Source organism: Chiloscyllium plagiosum, unplaced genomic scaffold (assembly GCF_037043375.1).
Source record: "Chiloscyllium plagiosum isolate Xiang-an unplaced genomic scaffold, Cpla_swu_hap1 HiC_scaffold_23, whole genome shotgun sequence".
In the NCBI taxonomy this organism is placed as follows: Eukaryota; Metazoa; Chordata; class Chondrichthyes; order Orectolobiformes; family Hemiscylliidae; genus Chiloscyllium; species Chiloscyllium plagiosum.
The window spans coordinates 21,507,090-21,524,162 of NW_028270161.1; the positions used below are offsets into that span (position 1 = coordinate 21,507,090).

The 17,073-nt window shown below is 42.2% G+C and overlaps 1 protein-coding gene and 1 long non-coding RNA gene across 4 annotated transcripts in view; one reads left to right on the forward strand and one right to left on the reverse strand.

Annotated features, from left to right (window-relative positions):
* shank3a (SH3 and multiple ankyrin repeat domains 3a) overlaps window positions 1-17,073 on the reverse strand; it is a 1,012,090-nt gene that overhangs the window by 49,951 nt on the left and 945,066 nt on the right. For all 3 annotated transcript variants that reach the window (XM_087999457.1, XM_043713934.2, XM_087999456.1), the window contains 2 exons: window positions 11,702-11,807; window positions 5,974-8,296 (listed from right to left, as the gene is read on the reverse strand). In XM_087999457.1, coding sequence (XP_087855583.1) covers window positions 5,974-8,296; window positions 11,702-11,807 — 2,429 coding nt within the window. The remainder of the gene's footprint in view (window positions 1-5,973; window positions 8,297-11,701; window positions 11,808-17,073) is intronic.
* The window catches only part of LOC148145833 (uncharacterized), a 59,987-nt gene continuing 43,087 nt past the window's right edge, over window positions 174-17,073 (forward strand). The window contains exons 1-2 of the long non-coding RNA XR_015761086.1: window positions 174-288; window positions 10,388-10,534. This is a non-coding gene — a long non-coding RNA (uncharacterized LOC148145833). The remainder of the gene's footprint in view (window positions 289-10,387; window positions 10,535-17,073) is intronic.

The following is a 17,073-nucleotide window of genomic DNA, read 5'->3' on the forward strand; positions in this document are numbered from 1 at the left end:
TTATATTCTAGAACTTGGAAACAACAGAAGACATCACCCGAGGAAGTATTTCGTGTTTAGTTTATTTGACTCTTCTAAACCATAAACTATTTTGTTTTAAACTGTGGCTTAATTCCTTCTGCCAATAAAAGTGATTTTGGATATCTTCCATCTTTTAAAAATAGGCTACTAGTCCTGACTGAGATCGTAACAACTCATTGGATTCATACTTTGCACAAAGAAAATTGGTTGTGGTTGTTGCAGCTCCAGGACATCATTGCAAGAGTTCTTAAGTGCAGTGTCATATGGGTAGGTGTGAGAATCATTGTCAGAGGGTGTGAAATTCACAAATTTTACCAATTATCAGGTTGCTTGTCTGGTATCCTGCACTGAGACAATAAGTATTTCTTCCGATTAAATATCAGGAAGACTAAAGTCGTTGTCTTTGATCCCTCCTTCAAACTCTTCCTCAAGCTACTAACACTATGCTCTTTCTGGCAATCATGAGGCTAAATCTATGCAACCTTTATCTGACACAGAGGCAAGATTCCGACCATATATCTGTGTCTTGATGAAGCCTGTCTTTTTTCATTTATATAAGTGGGCGGCACGGTGACCCAGTGGTTAGCACTGCTGCCTCACAGCGCCAGAGACCCGGGTTCAATTCCCGCCTCAGGCGACTGACTGTGTGGAGTTTGCACGTTCTCCCCGTGTCTGCGTGGGTTTCCTCCGGGTGCTCCGGTTTCCTCCCATAGTCCAAAGATGTGCAGGTCAGGTGAATTGGCCATACTAAATTGCCCGTAGTGTTAGGTAAGAGGTAAATGTAGGGGTATGGGTGAGTTGTGCTTCGGCGGGTCGGTGTGGACTTGTTGGGCCGAAGAGCCTGTTTCCACACTGTAATGTAATCTAATCTAATGTAATCTAATCTAATAACATTATGACCATGCCTCTTCCTCAGTTTATCTGCTGTTGATACTCTATGCTTTTATTACTTATATACTTCACTATTTCAACATACTCTAGTCAACTATCCACATTCCATGCCAGGTCACTCATTTAGAGACTCCATGCCTTTGAAAGAGGGAATCCCTTACCTTACATCCCACACAAGCAAGCCAGGATTTTGCTGCTTGTGCTGTCCGCAGTGCAAGTCTGTACCTGCTGCTGGGTGAGGCCCTTAAGTGGTCATTAGTCACACAGTTAAGGATCTCAACTGATGGCCTATTTGAAAGGCCACTGTTATGAAGTGATGTAATTGAAATTTTTAAAAAAAAAATATGCTGACCCATTAAATGTATCTTGAACTATTCTTTAAAAAAAAGCACTTCGCCAAGGAAAAGGCACAGGAAACCACAAGCTACAATGTTCCTGCTGTAAGTTCAGGGAGTTTGGCTGGAGTCTTACAGTTTGGAGAACTTTCAGAGAGAGGCCACTTTGGCTAGCTTGTGGTCAAAATAAACAATTGCAATTTTGAACTGAGAGAAAATTTGAGATCAGCCTGAGAAGCAGCTTTCTTTGTAACTTGTATTTCTTTGCAACCCCTCTCAGCAAATGTAAGCTGAAAACTTACTAGAGGTCAATTTTATCAATTGTGAAGGATCCCTGCAGAAGATTTGTTGGAATCAGTCCCACTACCTAAAGCAAAGGAAATTCAGCCAAGTACAACTGTTCTAGGAAGATCCCCCAGTGTAAGCAGTTTGAGTTTATACAGAATAGTTCTGGAATTACACCACATTTGGGACCATTCATGATTTATTCTTTTTTCATAAGTTTAAGTATTACTTGGCAAAAGTAGTTAAATTTTACACTCTTCAGAGTTTGATTTAATTTTGTTCCTTTTCGCTTTTGTTTGTGTGCATGAGTGCGTTAGTTTTCTGTGAAAAGGGTGCAAATGTATGTTTGCACAATTCAAATTGTCAATAATCTTTACATCTTTGGTTTTGGAAGTAATTTAGTTATTTTTTGGTGATTAAAGAAATCTGGCTGACTTGTTCATAAAACTGAACCTGACATAGTCCGAGACCTATATAGTTAACTTGGTCAAAAACCTGGTTAAATTTTTAATGTGATTTGACAAGTGGAGTACAGGGACTGGAAAAGGAAACAATGCACCCCTCCCACCTTGATTGTAACATATATCTGGGGACCTCTAGCCACAGTTGAACCTGTGGACAAAGATATTAACTGGAAATGGGGAAATAATTTCAACAAAGCAAAGACCAGTACAAAGTTCATATACATTAACTATTATTCTGATCAAATTTTAAAGCAAGTATGTTTTTGCAGCAGAGTGGGATAAATTTAAAACTTTGTAAGAACATTACACAGTGACGAACTGATATATGTGGCTGGACAATTGAAGATAGCTTTTTATCTAAATTCTAAGAGACAAGAGATGATAAAACCAGGGGTCTGATTATTGAGTTAGGGAGAGTAAGGAAGAAGTATAGAACTGGAAATAGATGAGGTAGCACTGGAGGTAGCACTTTATTCAGTTAGAATAAAGAGTCTAGAACTACTATTTCAAAGATGAAACTAGAGACGGAGAAAACAAAAAATAAAGTGCATTTCGGAGTGGAAAAGGATGGAGTAAAGGAATAGGAAGGTCATTTGAAATGAGAATAGGAAAGGCAGGAGACAGAAAGGGAGCGAGGAATTGTATTTTAATTAAAAAGGCTGGAACTAAGAAGGGAAGATTCCCTTGAATTCAGTGGATTATATAGATGATGTCAAGTCTGCCTCCACTTCGAGGCTTTTGAGGCTAAATATGGAGCTGTTTAAATTTTTACAGCAATCCCAGTTTGAGGAAAGCGAGGCAGTTTTCATTTCATTTGAAAATACAGCCACACAAATGAATGGCCATAGAAAATTGTTCATTGCTTATATAGAGCAGGGGCTGGCAAAGCTCCTGAAATTAATGTGATGTTTTCTGAGAAGGCATCTGCACAATTATGCAAAAAGCTATCTGCAGTGCTTATGAGTTGGACCCTGAGGCTTATGCAAAAATTTGAAGACCTCTGAAGCAGCTTGGGCAGACCTATCTGGTGGCTGAATGTGTAAAACACTGACCTTCAATTGTTGGATGTGGTCCTTTAAAAGTGGATGCCACAAATGAGAACCTCGGGGAGGCAATATTCTTTAAGAGTTTAAAATGCACTCTGCATTTCAAAAGAACTCTATTGGAGGACTAAAAAAAGTTCCAACTGCCAGATAAGAAAGCAAGATAACTGATGATTATATACTTGTTCGCATTGAGCCCAAGAAATTCCAGGGTTGAACATTTAAGAATCCAGAAGACTCAAGCACATATAAGCCATTATTCGTACTGGCCACAAGGATGAGGTGCAGTTTTGTAAAATGTGCCTTATGTACCAGCTGTGGGAATGCCCCAACCTGCAATAAGACCAGTACCCTTGGTTCATATTGCCTGACTTGGAGAATGTCTTAACATGCTGTTGACAGACTGTGTGAGTGCTCTGCCAAAAATGATAGGTGGGCACTAGTATTCCTCACGATTATGGATGTGGCTACCTAGTTCTAAGAGGCCATTCCTTGAAAATCATTTCTGCCATGGTACTGGTCGTAAGTAAACTCAGTTCTTCTTTTGATGTGGCTTACCAGCTGAGATTCTACCAATTTTATATCTAAAATTTCGATACAAAAGTATAAGCATTCTGGGTATAACATAGCTAAAGTCCTCAGTCTACCAGCCATAGACCAAAAAAGGCTTTAAGATAGTGCCATCAAAGCCTCAAGATGATAACCAGGACATATTGCCTTGAACATCCTCATGACTGGGTAAATGAGCTAGGATTTCTCTTGTTTGCCACCCAGAATTCACCCAATTAGTCCACTGGCTTTAGTCTCTTGGGTAATAAGTATTGGACGCTTATAGAGTAAGTTTTCAAAATATTCTTTAATTTATGGACACGAGATAAGAAGAAGTCCTCTGAGACTAATCATCGAAAGGTTCTTGGAGCAAAATGGCGAATCTTCTTTATTAGATTATGTATTAATGTTCTGGAAACACCTCATGGCAACCAATAATGTGGCCCATGAGCACTTTAAAATTTCACAAACAGGCATGAGAAAATGGGCAAACAGATTACGTTAGTATTGCTAACTTTCCAAGGTGAGCTGCTAAAAGTCTGGTTTAGTGGTCCTTAAAGAATAACCAAGATTGATGAGGTGAATGATTTGATTGATACCGTGGACAGCAAGAAAAAGTGCTGGCTGTGTCACATCAACATGTCGAAATTACATCACTGCTGGGAAGAGCATAAACAAGCACAGATTTGTCAGCTAGTAAGCACAATAGAGGATGAAAGGCATAGTGAGGATGAAATGGATGGTGAGGATGAAGCAGAGAGGCCTGGACAACTCCCAAATTGAACACCCCACTGTTATATAGGCTAACACTAAACTATTAGGGAGATTTGTCGATATTTATACACAGAACAAGATGACGCAACAAGGAAATTCATAGGATTTAAAGAAATCTGTGGGGACAAACCAGAGTGCATATTCTTAGCCATACATGCTGTGGATGAAGGAATGATCTCTCCCTTATCCCTTATGTCCTGAGTAACAGGCCCAGGTGAAAGCAAAAACCCAACATATTTTGGAAAACCACCTGATTGAACCCACTCAACCCAGTCAAAACAGCTGGAGCTCCCAAGCTAAATATTGCCCAATGCTGATGGTTTAACCCGATTCTGCATAGACTACAGAAGGTTAATGCAGTAAACAGGGCAGATTCCTGTCCAATTCTCTACCTGGAATGCTGTACTGATAGGGATGAAAGTGCCAATTTTATAACTAAAATGAATCTGTTAAAGCAATACTGACAAGTTCCCTGAACACCTTGGGCTACAGAATTATTGACTTTCGTAACAATACATAGCCTTTTTGAATGCCAGGTTATGACATTTCGACTAAAAATGCGCTGGCCACTTTTGAGAGACGAATGAATAGCTGTTGCTCCTTACTCTGTAGTAAATATTGATGACATGCTGGAATACAGTGACACTTTGAGGAAATACTTGGAACAGCTGGAAGTCTTTTTGAAAGATTACAGTAAGCTGATTTAGTGAAAACTTCAAGATCATATTTAATGAAAAGTTGATTTTGGGTAATAAGTATTTGTCGGGGCTTGATCACCATCGAGTGTTCGTGGAGAAAGTTTTCAAAATATTTTTTAATTGGTTACCTATGGGGCCTTTACGTTGATTTACTTTCTTGGGAGGTGAGGTAGGGAGGGAAAGAAGGTGAAGGGGGATATAGGAAGAAAGTCATTTAGAGTAGGTTTGTGTATACGAGTCAAAAGGTGATTTTCTGTCCTTGGTACATAACACAATGCAACAGGACACAAGACAAGGCTGGCAACTTGGCCCATGTCCCATTCTATATGCCACCTGATATTTCTATCTGAAATTGTGAAGTGGGCCCTCAGTTTGGAGGTTTGTCATTCATATAATTCTTGTTTACAGTGACTGCATTATGCATGCTCACTGTCTCCTTTCGCACCCAAACCAAGCAATTCAAATATTCATTTCTTATACATTCAGGCTTCCAGTTTCTGTATTCCTCAAAATGAAAGAGAAAAATTCACATAATTACCAAGCAACTCCAAATTACATATGCTTCATTCGGTAATAGCCCTCAGTAACTGCTACAAATACTCTTCACAGAAAATTTAGTGCAACTCAATTTCTTTCTAAAAACCTTTGAAACTTGTCAGTTAGTACACCCAGGGGATTGTGGATTTAATTGCCTCATTTATCACCCTATCTTCATTAACTGAAAAGCCTTTGATTTTGCTGAGTTAAATGCATTTGGAATAGTGCTTATGTCAGGAAACATTAACCATAGAATACCTGAAAAGAAATTCACTTTTGAAAATAAGCTCTAGAGTTGGTACTGAAAAATGATCACTTTTTTTGGGCTTTAAGAAAATATTGGTACTTCTACACTGAGACACTGATTTGGCCTTACCGTGCAGTGACAACAGGTGACCTCTTCCCTATTTCTAGAGAGGCTGTTGACGGCTCGTCCCCGAGTGAGTGAGTATCCTTAGACAATTGCTGCAGCCTGGAGCTCAGCTCACTTATTACAGTGGGTTTGCTGCCCTCGACCATCTGAATTGGTCTGGGCTCAACGGCATCCCCCCACAACTTGGACTTTCTCTGTATGAGGTAGCGAGACCGTCCTACGCCGGGGGGCAGCGCGGACGGCTGGTGTTGGGCAACAAGCTCACTGTCTGAGGTCTGCTTCAAGAGAGGGTCCCTGAATGTGACTGGCCCTTTGTTGAGTTGGGACTTTAGCTTTGGCTTTGGAGGCACTGGAGGCTTCTCGAGTATGAAGGTCTGTCCATCAGCAAATGATGTATAAGTGTCCAAGGGCTCTCCGCTTTCCGACGACAATGTGGACATGCTGGAGACAGTTGAAATCGTGCTCGTGGTTTCTAGGTGATGATCACTACTGCTTCTTGTGTCTATTTCTTCTACACCCGAGTCCACACTTGCTTCTGACGGTGGGGCATCTGAAGGCTTCCCTGAGGGTGAAATGCCAGTAGGTGCTGCACTTGGAGGTCTACTGGGATGGCTGGCAGTTTTTTCAGCCTCGGCTTGGATGAAGATGCCATTAGCGAATTCATCAGGAGGTGGCACAAGCCCAATCTTTGCAAGTTCTTCCCTTGTTTCTTCATCGCTTGAGGACAGAATTGGAGGGAGGGAAATGGTGAATGGCTCCACATCTTCATCAGAGCTTCCTTGAGTTTGGGGTTTTCCAGGTGCTTCAGTAGGCAGAGGCTCAGAAACAGTACTGGGTGTTGGAGACGTTTGTGTTTCGATAGGGGACAATTGAGGCTGTGGTGATGATGGCTTCAAGGCAGTTGTTGGAGTTTCTTGAAGTTCTGATTCTTGCCCATTACTTGTTGCATGGACCATCAGCAGGCCAGCTGTTTTTTGTTGAGATGTATCTACTATGTTGATAAGCATACTTTTTCTCTCTTCAACTTTCTTCTCTTCTCGCTCTGCCTTTTCTGTCTGCACTGGTCTAGTTTCTACATCTTTCCTCATGGTGGTAGGAGTTCCCCATTGGTGTTTTGCAGTTACTGGTGCCCCAGATGTTGGACTGTAACCTGCTTTGTCCTCTGGAGAGAATGGAGGTGATGTGAGACCCTCAACCTCTGTTTGCTTTGTCTCTTTACTGTGAGGGACATTTCTCTCCTGAGCTTTCACAGTTTCATTGCTTCCAGTCATCCGCTGATGCTGTGTTTCGGCGACGAGTGCCCGTTGCCTTGCGGCCAGCGCAAGTGCCAATGGTGAGTTGGGATCCAGCGGCTTCCCTGTGAGGGGATGTATAAAAGTTACAGGTGTGCTTGCTGGTGGTCTTGAGGAGGGGACAGGTGAAGGGACTGGTGACCGGAGAGACCTGTCACTGCTACTTAGTAGTCTCTCGTCAACTGACCTGGATTGTTGCAAAGCTGGGATGTTGGGTGCTGTGTCACTTTCGATGGCACCTACAGAAAGGAAGACTGTTGATTTCCTCTTCTCTTCCAACCTTTTTTCTCGGTCCCGTACTGCTCCTGCAATTGCAGCAGAGAAAGGGCTGGCCAAATCTTGCCCATCCTCCTGTGCTTTGCTGATTCCCTGCCTCTGCTGCTGCTCGTGCTCTTTTCCAGAGTGTTGCGCTATCCTCCTGGCTAATAACTCCTTGCCAGCTGCAGATGAACCAGCGGCTGATGCTCTCTCTATTGCATCTTCAACCTGAAACTGCTTAACCAGAGGACTTTTCTTACGAAGTGGTTTTGTTGGTGCGAAAAGGCCCACATTAAACTGGCCCACATTTGCATATGGGTTATCAACCATCTTTGCCTTCCGTTTGCTTTTCTCTTGAGAGGTTGATGATGGGCTGGGCCAGGGTATGTCCGTTGGCTCTACAGGATAGTAGGATGAATCCTGCAGGATGATCATTGACCTAGCCCTTTTCTGCCTTTCTACCGGAGGCACAGAAGTTCGACTTGGCTCATAGACCTCTGCTGTTGTCACTGCCTGCTGTGCCCCATGAATTTTCGCTTCGGTGTTGGGCTTAAAGCTGGAACGCACATTGTCATAAGTTCGTCCTGGGGGTGGGGGTGGGGAGAAAGGAGGGGGAGGGCCTGTATCTAAAAGGTATGAGGAAGGAGGTGGGGGAGGGGCGATCTGAGGAGGTGGAGGTATACCCAGTCCTTCCCGAAGTGTGTCTTGCATGGATGTACTACGTGAAAACCTTCCCTCCATGGCTGAGACTGACAGCTTATCATCCTCAGAGGCTCCTGCAATACATAACAAAAGCACCTCATAATTTACAAGTACCTGATTGGCTCTCTCAGCAAAACCTTTGGCAGGCACTGAACTACTTACTACAGTGAACAACATGGCTGTGTACAGAAATCAAGAAACCATATTTGTGCAAAACAAGATCCCACAACCAATGACGATAGCATGTCCTTAATCTTTAATCTTTGATCTTTGGTAATCCAAGTGGCCAAGATAACTTATTGCTCTTCTTCCACTTATGCTCTGGGGCATTCGGTACTCAACTGAATCACAGCAAGTGAGAGATAAAGATGGGCACTTACAACAGGGAGAAAGTGAGGACTGTAGATGCTAGAGATCAGAGTAGAGAGTGTAGTGCTGGAAAAGCACAGCAGGTCAGGCAGCATCCGAGGAGCAGAACAATTGACGTTTCGGGGATAAGCCCTTCATCAGGATTGCTGATGAAGGGCTTATGCCCGAAACGTCAATTCACTTGTTCCTTGGATGTTGCCTGACCTCCTGTGCTTTTCCAGCACTACACTCTTGACTCTAGGCACTTACAACAGCGTAGCATTCCCTGCTGTAGGGTGTCAGCCTGGATTCTGTGCTCAAGTCCTGGAGTGAGGCTTGTAACACACTACTTCCCAACCTCTCTAATTCTCATCTGTTTGGTTGATGTTTTTTGGATTTAATCCCTGCTGAAATGATAAAATTGTCGCTTGCTGGGAAATCAATTTGTAATTGACAAGCTTTGATGAAGTGCTTTCTCTCCGATGCAGTGTTACCATCCTAGGTTTCTGACTTATCACAGATGTTAGGGACATGTTATGATTCCTCAGTTCTGTCACTGAATGATTTCTAATTAAAGGGCCCCAATGTGGGTTACAATGGCTCATCAACAGTACTCTCTCTAAGCTGCCACTGAAGGTCTACACATGCTGATTGGCTTGAGAACTTCAGGAGATTAAGGTTGTCACTGCCTCTATCTCTGCATCTTTCTATTTCTACTGCCCTCTCTAACTTAGTGTACCTCTGTCTGCATATCTTTTTTGCGTCTTTATAGCTGTAACTAGTTCTAGCACACTGTGCATCTGTTTTGTCTGTCTTTCTATCTAACACCGTAAATCATAATTGTTTTTTTTCTATTTGTATTTAGCCATCTATTTTTCAATAGTAACCTGATGTTTATTTAGTTAACAAAATCACACAACACCGGGTTATAGTCCAACAGGTTTATTTGGAAGCACTAGTTTTCAGAGTGCCGCTCCTTCATCAGGTGGTTGTGGAGAATAAGATCGTAAGACATGGAATTTATAGCAAAAGTTTACACTGTGATGTAACTGAAATTATATATTGAAAAAGACCTGGATTGTTTGTTAAGTCTCTCATCTTTTACAATTCCAGAATTTTCTTAAAGTTACATTCTCAGGTAATCCTGCAAGTACAAATTCACCCCATAAACTTATATGCGTGTGTGTGCAAGTTTGTGGGGTGAATTTGTACTTGCAGAATTAATTTTATTTTACTCAAAAACTACATGAATCCATGTAAGATTCTGTAAATTTCTTTTTTAGATTAGAATCACTCTGAACATTGGGGCACAGACAGCCTCACACAGGGAAGCTCACACCTTCAATGTATTATCTGGGCCAACATGGCACCTATTGTTAAAGTTCACTTGAGGATGTAACTTTAAGGAAATTCTGGAATTTACATATGAAAGAAATGAAACTAACATCCCATTGTAAAAGATCAGAGACTTAACAAACAAACCAGATCTTTTTCAATATATAATTTCAGTTACATCACACTGTAAACTTTTGCTATAAATTCTGTCTTACGATCTTATACTCCACAACTACCTGATGAAGGAGCAGTGCTCTGAAAGCTAGTGCTTTCAAATAAATTTGTTGGACTATAACCTGGTGTTGTGTGATTTTAACTTCGTACACCCCAGTCCAACACTGGCACCTCCAAATAATGTTTATTTAGTTCCTTCTTACAGGAGCTAATTGACACTGCAACAGTCTTGCTAATTGAAGTCTGCTCCAGTCTGTTCCCAAGTTCTGTCTGAAGTTAATTTATTTCATACTCCTTTACTTATATAGGTGACGGAACCTTAGTTTTGGCAGCTGACCTTCTGTCTCTGAACCAAAAGATGAAGGGTTTGAGCAGTATTTGAACAACCTGAGCAAATGGCAATTAGAACCTGGGCTTGAAATGCTGGTTGACATCCCAAAGGGATTTCACATCTGGTAAGTGCCTCCAGCTAAGATGGTGTCGTGTTCTAAATCAGGTTTAAAATATGCTCCAGACTGCCATGGTGAATGGAAATCAGTGTGCTGGCTCTGAATGCTGACATTCAGCAGGGGTATTCGTATTCAAAGGGTGTTAGGGCCCCTCTTTCATTATCATAAAGGTGTTTTGGGCTGTTTGGTCTGGGTTGAGTCTGAGATAAAAACTGTGAGCAAGGCAACAGGAAGCCACCTCAGCTCCTCATTCCTCGGAAGTGGCTCAAGAATTTGTTGTGCGAGAGTAAAGTGAGGACCGTGCCTAGGCAGGGCAAAATGTCGGGAGGATGACATTGTGCTTGCTTGAAATTCAGAATGTTCTGTGGATTGGTCAGCCATTTAGGCAAGTAAGATAGCAAGTGACCAGGCTTTAAATTCTTGCCCCAGTCTACTCACATATTATATGATGCCAGTGTAAGGCTGAATGAGTAGATTTCCTGAAGGAAGAACCAGCCCAAGCACCTCTTCTCAGCCATGACTGAGTGAGAGTCTTAGGGAAATCTATGTCTTGATGTTGAACCAGGACACAGTCAGCTGTAAAAGCTTACATTGAGGACAGGCAGACCCTTTTGGTACAAATGGGTTGCCAGGGTCTGGGAATCTTCTCCACAGGAGGGGAGATCAAACTGAATGAGAAATAAATAAATGTCAAGGGACAACGTTATACATCATGGTGAACAAAAGTGAATATAATTTCAGCGTAGATGATATATAAGGAACAGAACAAAACAGTAGTGAGATTAGTTTTAACAATACCGTCAAATTACCTGCTCCATTTTCCTCTCTTTTCCACTGTTACTTGGTAAATCATGGAACAATCCAGGCAACAAGTGTGAGTTGGTTATTCGACTGAGGAATTATCTCTGCAGAGCACCCATCTGGATAGGTGTTCCTTTTAGAAGTGGAGGAGCTAACCCTGTCTCTTTTTTTTAAAATGCACAACTGTAGGACTTCTCCTGTTTGCTATTGAAGGAGATGATATAATTCCATGTAGGCAAAGAATTGATTCTTAGGATCTTAATGTCCTAGGTTGTCCATTTTCATATTAGAGCAGCAACTTTACCATTGAACTACTGGGGAGAATAGTTCAATTGGTAGCTCCAGCCCTTCATGTTGATGTGGTAAACATACCTATAGATTTTGTTCTTGACATTCCTCGATGCATTGAGATGTGTGGTTTCTCTGATACAGATGGTGCCGTTGACTTTGAGGGCATGCCTTGACGCTCAAATAGTGACTGAAAGTAAAGGAAATAAACAAGTAGTCGTGGGAGAAGAGTAGTGAACATTGGAATTAATTATATATGAAACTCAATGAGAGGCTGAGATGCAGTAACAACTTTGATTTTCATGGTTTCTTTAAAGCGGTAAAATATCACAAAAGCATAAGTGCGATGGAATACTCCCCACTTGCCTGGATGAGTGCAGTCCCAACAACACTCAAGAAGCTTGACACCATCTACCACAAAGCAGCCCACTTGATTACATCACATCCACAAGCATCCACTCCCTCCACCTCTGACGCTCAGTAGCAGCAGGGTGTACACTGCAGAAATTCACCAGAGATCCTCTGACAGCATCTTCCAAACCCACGACTACTTCCATCTTGAAGAACAAGGGCAGAGATACATGGGAACTCTACCATCTTCAAGTTCTCTTCCAAGCCATTCACCATCCTGACTTGGAAATGTATTGCCTTTTCTTCATTGTCACTGGGTTAGAATTTTGGAATTCCCTCTGTTATGGCATTGTGGGTCAACCCACAGTGGACTGCAGTGGTCAAGAAGACAGTTCACCACTACCTTCTCAAGGGCAACTAGGGACGGGCAATAAATGCTGGCCAACCAGCAATGCCCACGCCCCGCAAATGGATAAACAAAAAAAAGTAGACAAAAAATTACACTGAACCCAAAAGCAGTGAAGAATGTGGAATAAAATAAATCAAGATGTCATAAAAAGTGAACTAATTCACTCATGTTCTTTGGGGAAGGAACCGTGCCAGCCTTAACCCATACGACCTAAATTGGACTCCAGTCCTGCACTAATTTGTTTCAGTCTTAACTGATCTTGGAAGCAGCCTTTCAATGTACCTAGCTGTATGAATCCACTGCAAAGAACACATCTAGAATGATTTTTTTAAAAAGTTGATTTGAGCTAGCTCACCTGAGCTAATTAACTTTGCTTTGCAGAGTGACTACTGAGTCAGAAAGTCAAGGGTTCAATTCCCACTCCAGAACACTTGAGTTCAAATTTGAGTTGAATACTTTCAGTGTAGTACTGAGGGAGTGTTGCAAGGATGTGCCGTCTTTTGTTGTTAAATGGTTCGATTGTTGTTAAATTGAGACTCAATCTGTTTCCAAAAATGCTATTCAAAGCAGACCTCCAATGTCCTGTACAACATTTATATCCCATCCAACATTGCTTAAAAAAAAATCAAATCACGCTGGATTATCGAAGGCTTATCTCTAGCGCTTCTAATTTATGGAAGAATAAGCTCTGCATTAAACAAAGAACAAAGAACCTTACAGCATAGGAACTTCGGCCCTCTAAGCCTGCGCTGATCCAGATCTTCTATCTAAACCTGCCACCTATTTTCTAAAGATCTGTATCCCTCTGCTCCCTGCCCATTCCTGTTTCTGTTTAGATACATCTTAAATGACTCTATTGTTCCTGCCCCTACCTCCTTCCTGGCAACGCACTTCAGGCACCCACCACCCTCTGCATAAAGAACTTTCTACATATATCTCCCCTAAACTTTTCCCCTCTCACTTTGAACTTGTGACCCCTAGTAATTGAGTCCTCCCACTCTGGGAAAAAAGTTTCTTGCTATCCACCCTGTCTACACCTCAGTCAGGTCCCCTCTCAACCTCCTTCTTTCCAATGAAAATAATCCTAATCTACTCAACCTCTTCTCATAGCTAACACGCTCCATACCCGGCAACATCCTGTTTAACCTCCTCTGCATTCTCTCCAACGCATCCACATCATTTTGGTAAAATGGCGACCAGAACAATATGCAGTATTCCAAATGTGGCCAAACCAAAGTCCTGTACAACTGTAACATGACCTGCTAACTTTTGTACTCAATACCCTATCTGATGAAGGAAAGCATGCCATATATCTTCTTGACCACACTACTGACCTGGAGAAAGTGAGGACTGCAGATGCTGGAGATCAGAGCTGAAAATGTGTTGCTGGAAAAGCGCAGCAGGTCAGGCAGCATCCAAGGAACAGGAGAATCGACGTTTCGGGCATAAGCCCTTCTTCAGGAATTTTCAGGATTCCTGAAGAAGGGCTTATGCCCGAAACGTCGATTCTCCTGTTCCTTGGATGCTGCCTGACCTGCTGCGCTTTTCCAGCAACACATTTTCAGCACACTACTGACCTGCATTGCCACCTTCAGGGAACAATGGACCTGAACACCCAGGTTTGTACATCAATTCTCCCCAGGACTTTTCCACTTACTGTATAGTTCGCTCTGGAATTGCATCTTCCAAAATGCATCACCTCGCATTTGTCCGGATTGAACTCCATCTGCCATTTCTCTGCCTAACTCTCCAATCTATCTATATTCTGCTGTATTCTCTGGCAGGTCCCTTCACTATCTGCTACTCCACCAATCGTATTGTCATCTGCAAGCTTGCTTATAAGGCAACCTACACCTTCCTCCAAATCATTTATATATATCATAAACAACAATGGCCCCAGCATGGATCCCTGTGGAACACCACTGGTCACAGGTCTGCATTTTGAGAAGCTCCCTGTCTCCTGTTGCCCAACCAGTTCTCTATCCATCTAGCTAGAACGCCCTGGGCCCCCATGCAACTTCACCTTCATCAGCCTACCATGGGGAACCTTACCAAATGCCTTACTAAAGTCCATGTATATGACATCTACATCCGTTCCATCATCAATCAACTTTGTCACCGCTTCAAAGAATTCTATTAGGTTTGTAAGAAATGACCTTCCCTGCACAAAGCCATGCTGCCTATCACTGATAAGTCCATTCCCTTCCAAATGGGTATATATCCTATCCCTTAATATCTTCTCCAGTAGCTTCCCTACCACTGACGTGGATTATGAGATCTGGAAAATTGAAGATTTTGGACCATTCCGAGGTTGCAAAAGATTTACCACGTGACATTTTAGAGTGCAAAAGGTCAAAAGACCTGGGGATTGTCTGCTGTTTATAAAGCTCAAATGACTTTGGGAGAAAAGCTGGTGAAAGAGAGAGAGAAGGCTTTCATGGCTTATAATTGCTAGACAAAGACTGTGTTTTGGAAGGGGCATAGTGTGGAAGGTTGATTAGCAACAACCTCTGGACTTGTGGTTCCTGTTTTTCTGCATTCTTTTTCTTCTTTCTCCTGTGTTTTCTGCTGTGGGCAGTTGGAATAAATTAGAAAGAGGGAAAGCACTCCCTTTTTCCCCTGAGTAACAACAGAACTCTGAAAGACCAGTTGACTAAATATCTGCTCATAGACACTAAAAACCAAAAGATTCATTCACTTCTGAGACCTATGTTGAAATTACTTGAACTGAGGGTCTTCCATTACTCTGCAGTCAAAAGCAACATGATCTTGTCACCAGGAAACAGTAGGAGCTGTGATAAAGTCACCTCATTTCACTTTCTTAATTTGGACCCATGATCAGCAGGGTTTTTCTCTAAGTTTCCACTCAAAATTACACTGCAGAACTGTATTAATTTATCCTGTCTGCGTATGAATACAAGTGTTTTTGAGGTTAAGAGGGTATAAGTTAGTCTTGCATAGTATTTTAGTTATTAACTTGCTTTACGCCTGTTTAAAGAATAGGTTTGTTCTGAGTAGACAAAGAAGTGTTGAGTTATTGAAGAAACTGGTTGAAATTCTCTTTTATTCTATATAACAATAATAAAGAGAAACAAGTGAACCACTTTTGACATGGTTCCCCATTGGAGACCGATTAGCAAGGAGAAAGTGAGGACTGCAGATGCTGGAGATCAGAGCTGAAAAATGTGTTGCTGGAAAAGCGCAGCAGGTCAGGCAGCATCCAAGGAGCAGGAGAATCGACATTTCGGGCATTCCTGAAGAAGGGATTATGCCCGAAACGTCGATTCTCCTGCTCCTTGGATGCTGCCTGACCTGCTGCGCTTTTCCAGCAACACATTTTTCAGAGACTGATTAGCAAGGTTAGATCTCACGGAATACAGGGAGAACTAGCCATTTGGATACAGAACTGGCTCAAAGGCAGAAGACAGAGGGTGGTCGAAGGTTGTTTTTCAGATTGGAGGCCTGTGACCAGTGGAATGCCACAAGGATCGGTGCTGGGTCCTTTACTTTTTGTCTTTTGCATAAATGATTTGGATGTAAGCATAAGAAGCATAAGAGGTATAGTTTGCTGATGACACCAAAATTAGAGGTGTAGTGAACAGCAAAGAGGGTTACCTCAGATTACAACAGGATCTTGATCAGATGGGCCAATGGGCTGAGAAATGGCAGATGGAGTTTAATTCAGATTAATGCGAGGTGCTGCATTTTGGGAAAGCAAATCTTAGCAGGATGTATACACTTAATGGTAAGGTCCGAGGGAGTGTTGCTGAACAAAGAGACCTTGGAGTGCAGGTTCATAGCTCCTTGAAAGTGGAGTCACAGGTAGATAGGATAGTGAAGAAGGCGTTTGGTATGCTTTCCTTTATTGGTCAGAGTACTGAGTACAGGAGTTGGGAGGTCATGTTGTGGCTGTATAGGATATTGGTTAGGCCACTGTTGGAATATTGCATGCAATTCTGGTCTCCTTCCTATCAGAAAGACGTTGTGAAACTTGAAAGGGTTCAGAAAAGTTTTATAAGGATGTTGCCAGGGTTGGAGGATTTGAGTTATAGGGAGAGGCTGAACAGGCTGGGGCTGTTTTCCCTGGAGCGTCGGAGGCTGAGGGGTGACCTTATAGAGGTTTACAAAATTATGAGGGGCATGGATAGGGTAAATAGCCAAAGTCTTTTCCCTGGGGTTGGGGAGCCCAGAACTAGAGGGCATAGGTTTAGGGTGAGAGGGGAAAGATATAAAAGAGACCTAAGGGGCAACTTTTTCGCACAGAGGGTGGTACGTGTATGGAATGAGCCACCAGAGGATGTGGTGGAGGCTGGTACAATTGCAACATTTAAGAGGCATTTGGGTGGGTATATGAATAGGAAGGGTTTGGAGGGATATGGGCCGGGTGATGGCAGGTGGGACTAGATTAGGTTGGGATATCTGGTCGGTATGGATGGGTTGGACTGAAAGGTCTGTTTCCATGCTGTACATCTCTATGACTCTATGACTTTGCTCATTAAATAAAACATTTACACTTTGTTATAGCTTATGGAGTAGTGAAGCATGATTTACAGTGCACTGCTCCTATCAGAGTCTTCACATTTGTAGACCCTTATCTGACAAGTCTTCCAATCCCCTGCCACTTTAATGTACCATCTTACTCTAATGTTTACATTTATATAACAGCTCTGTTACAATGTTCCAGTGAAGCTCAATG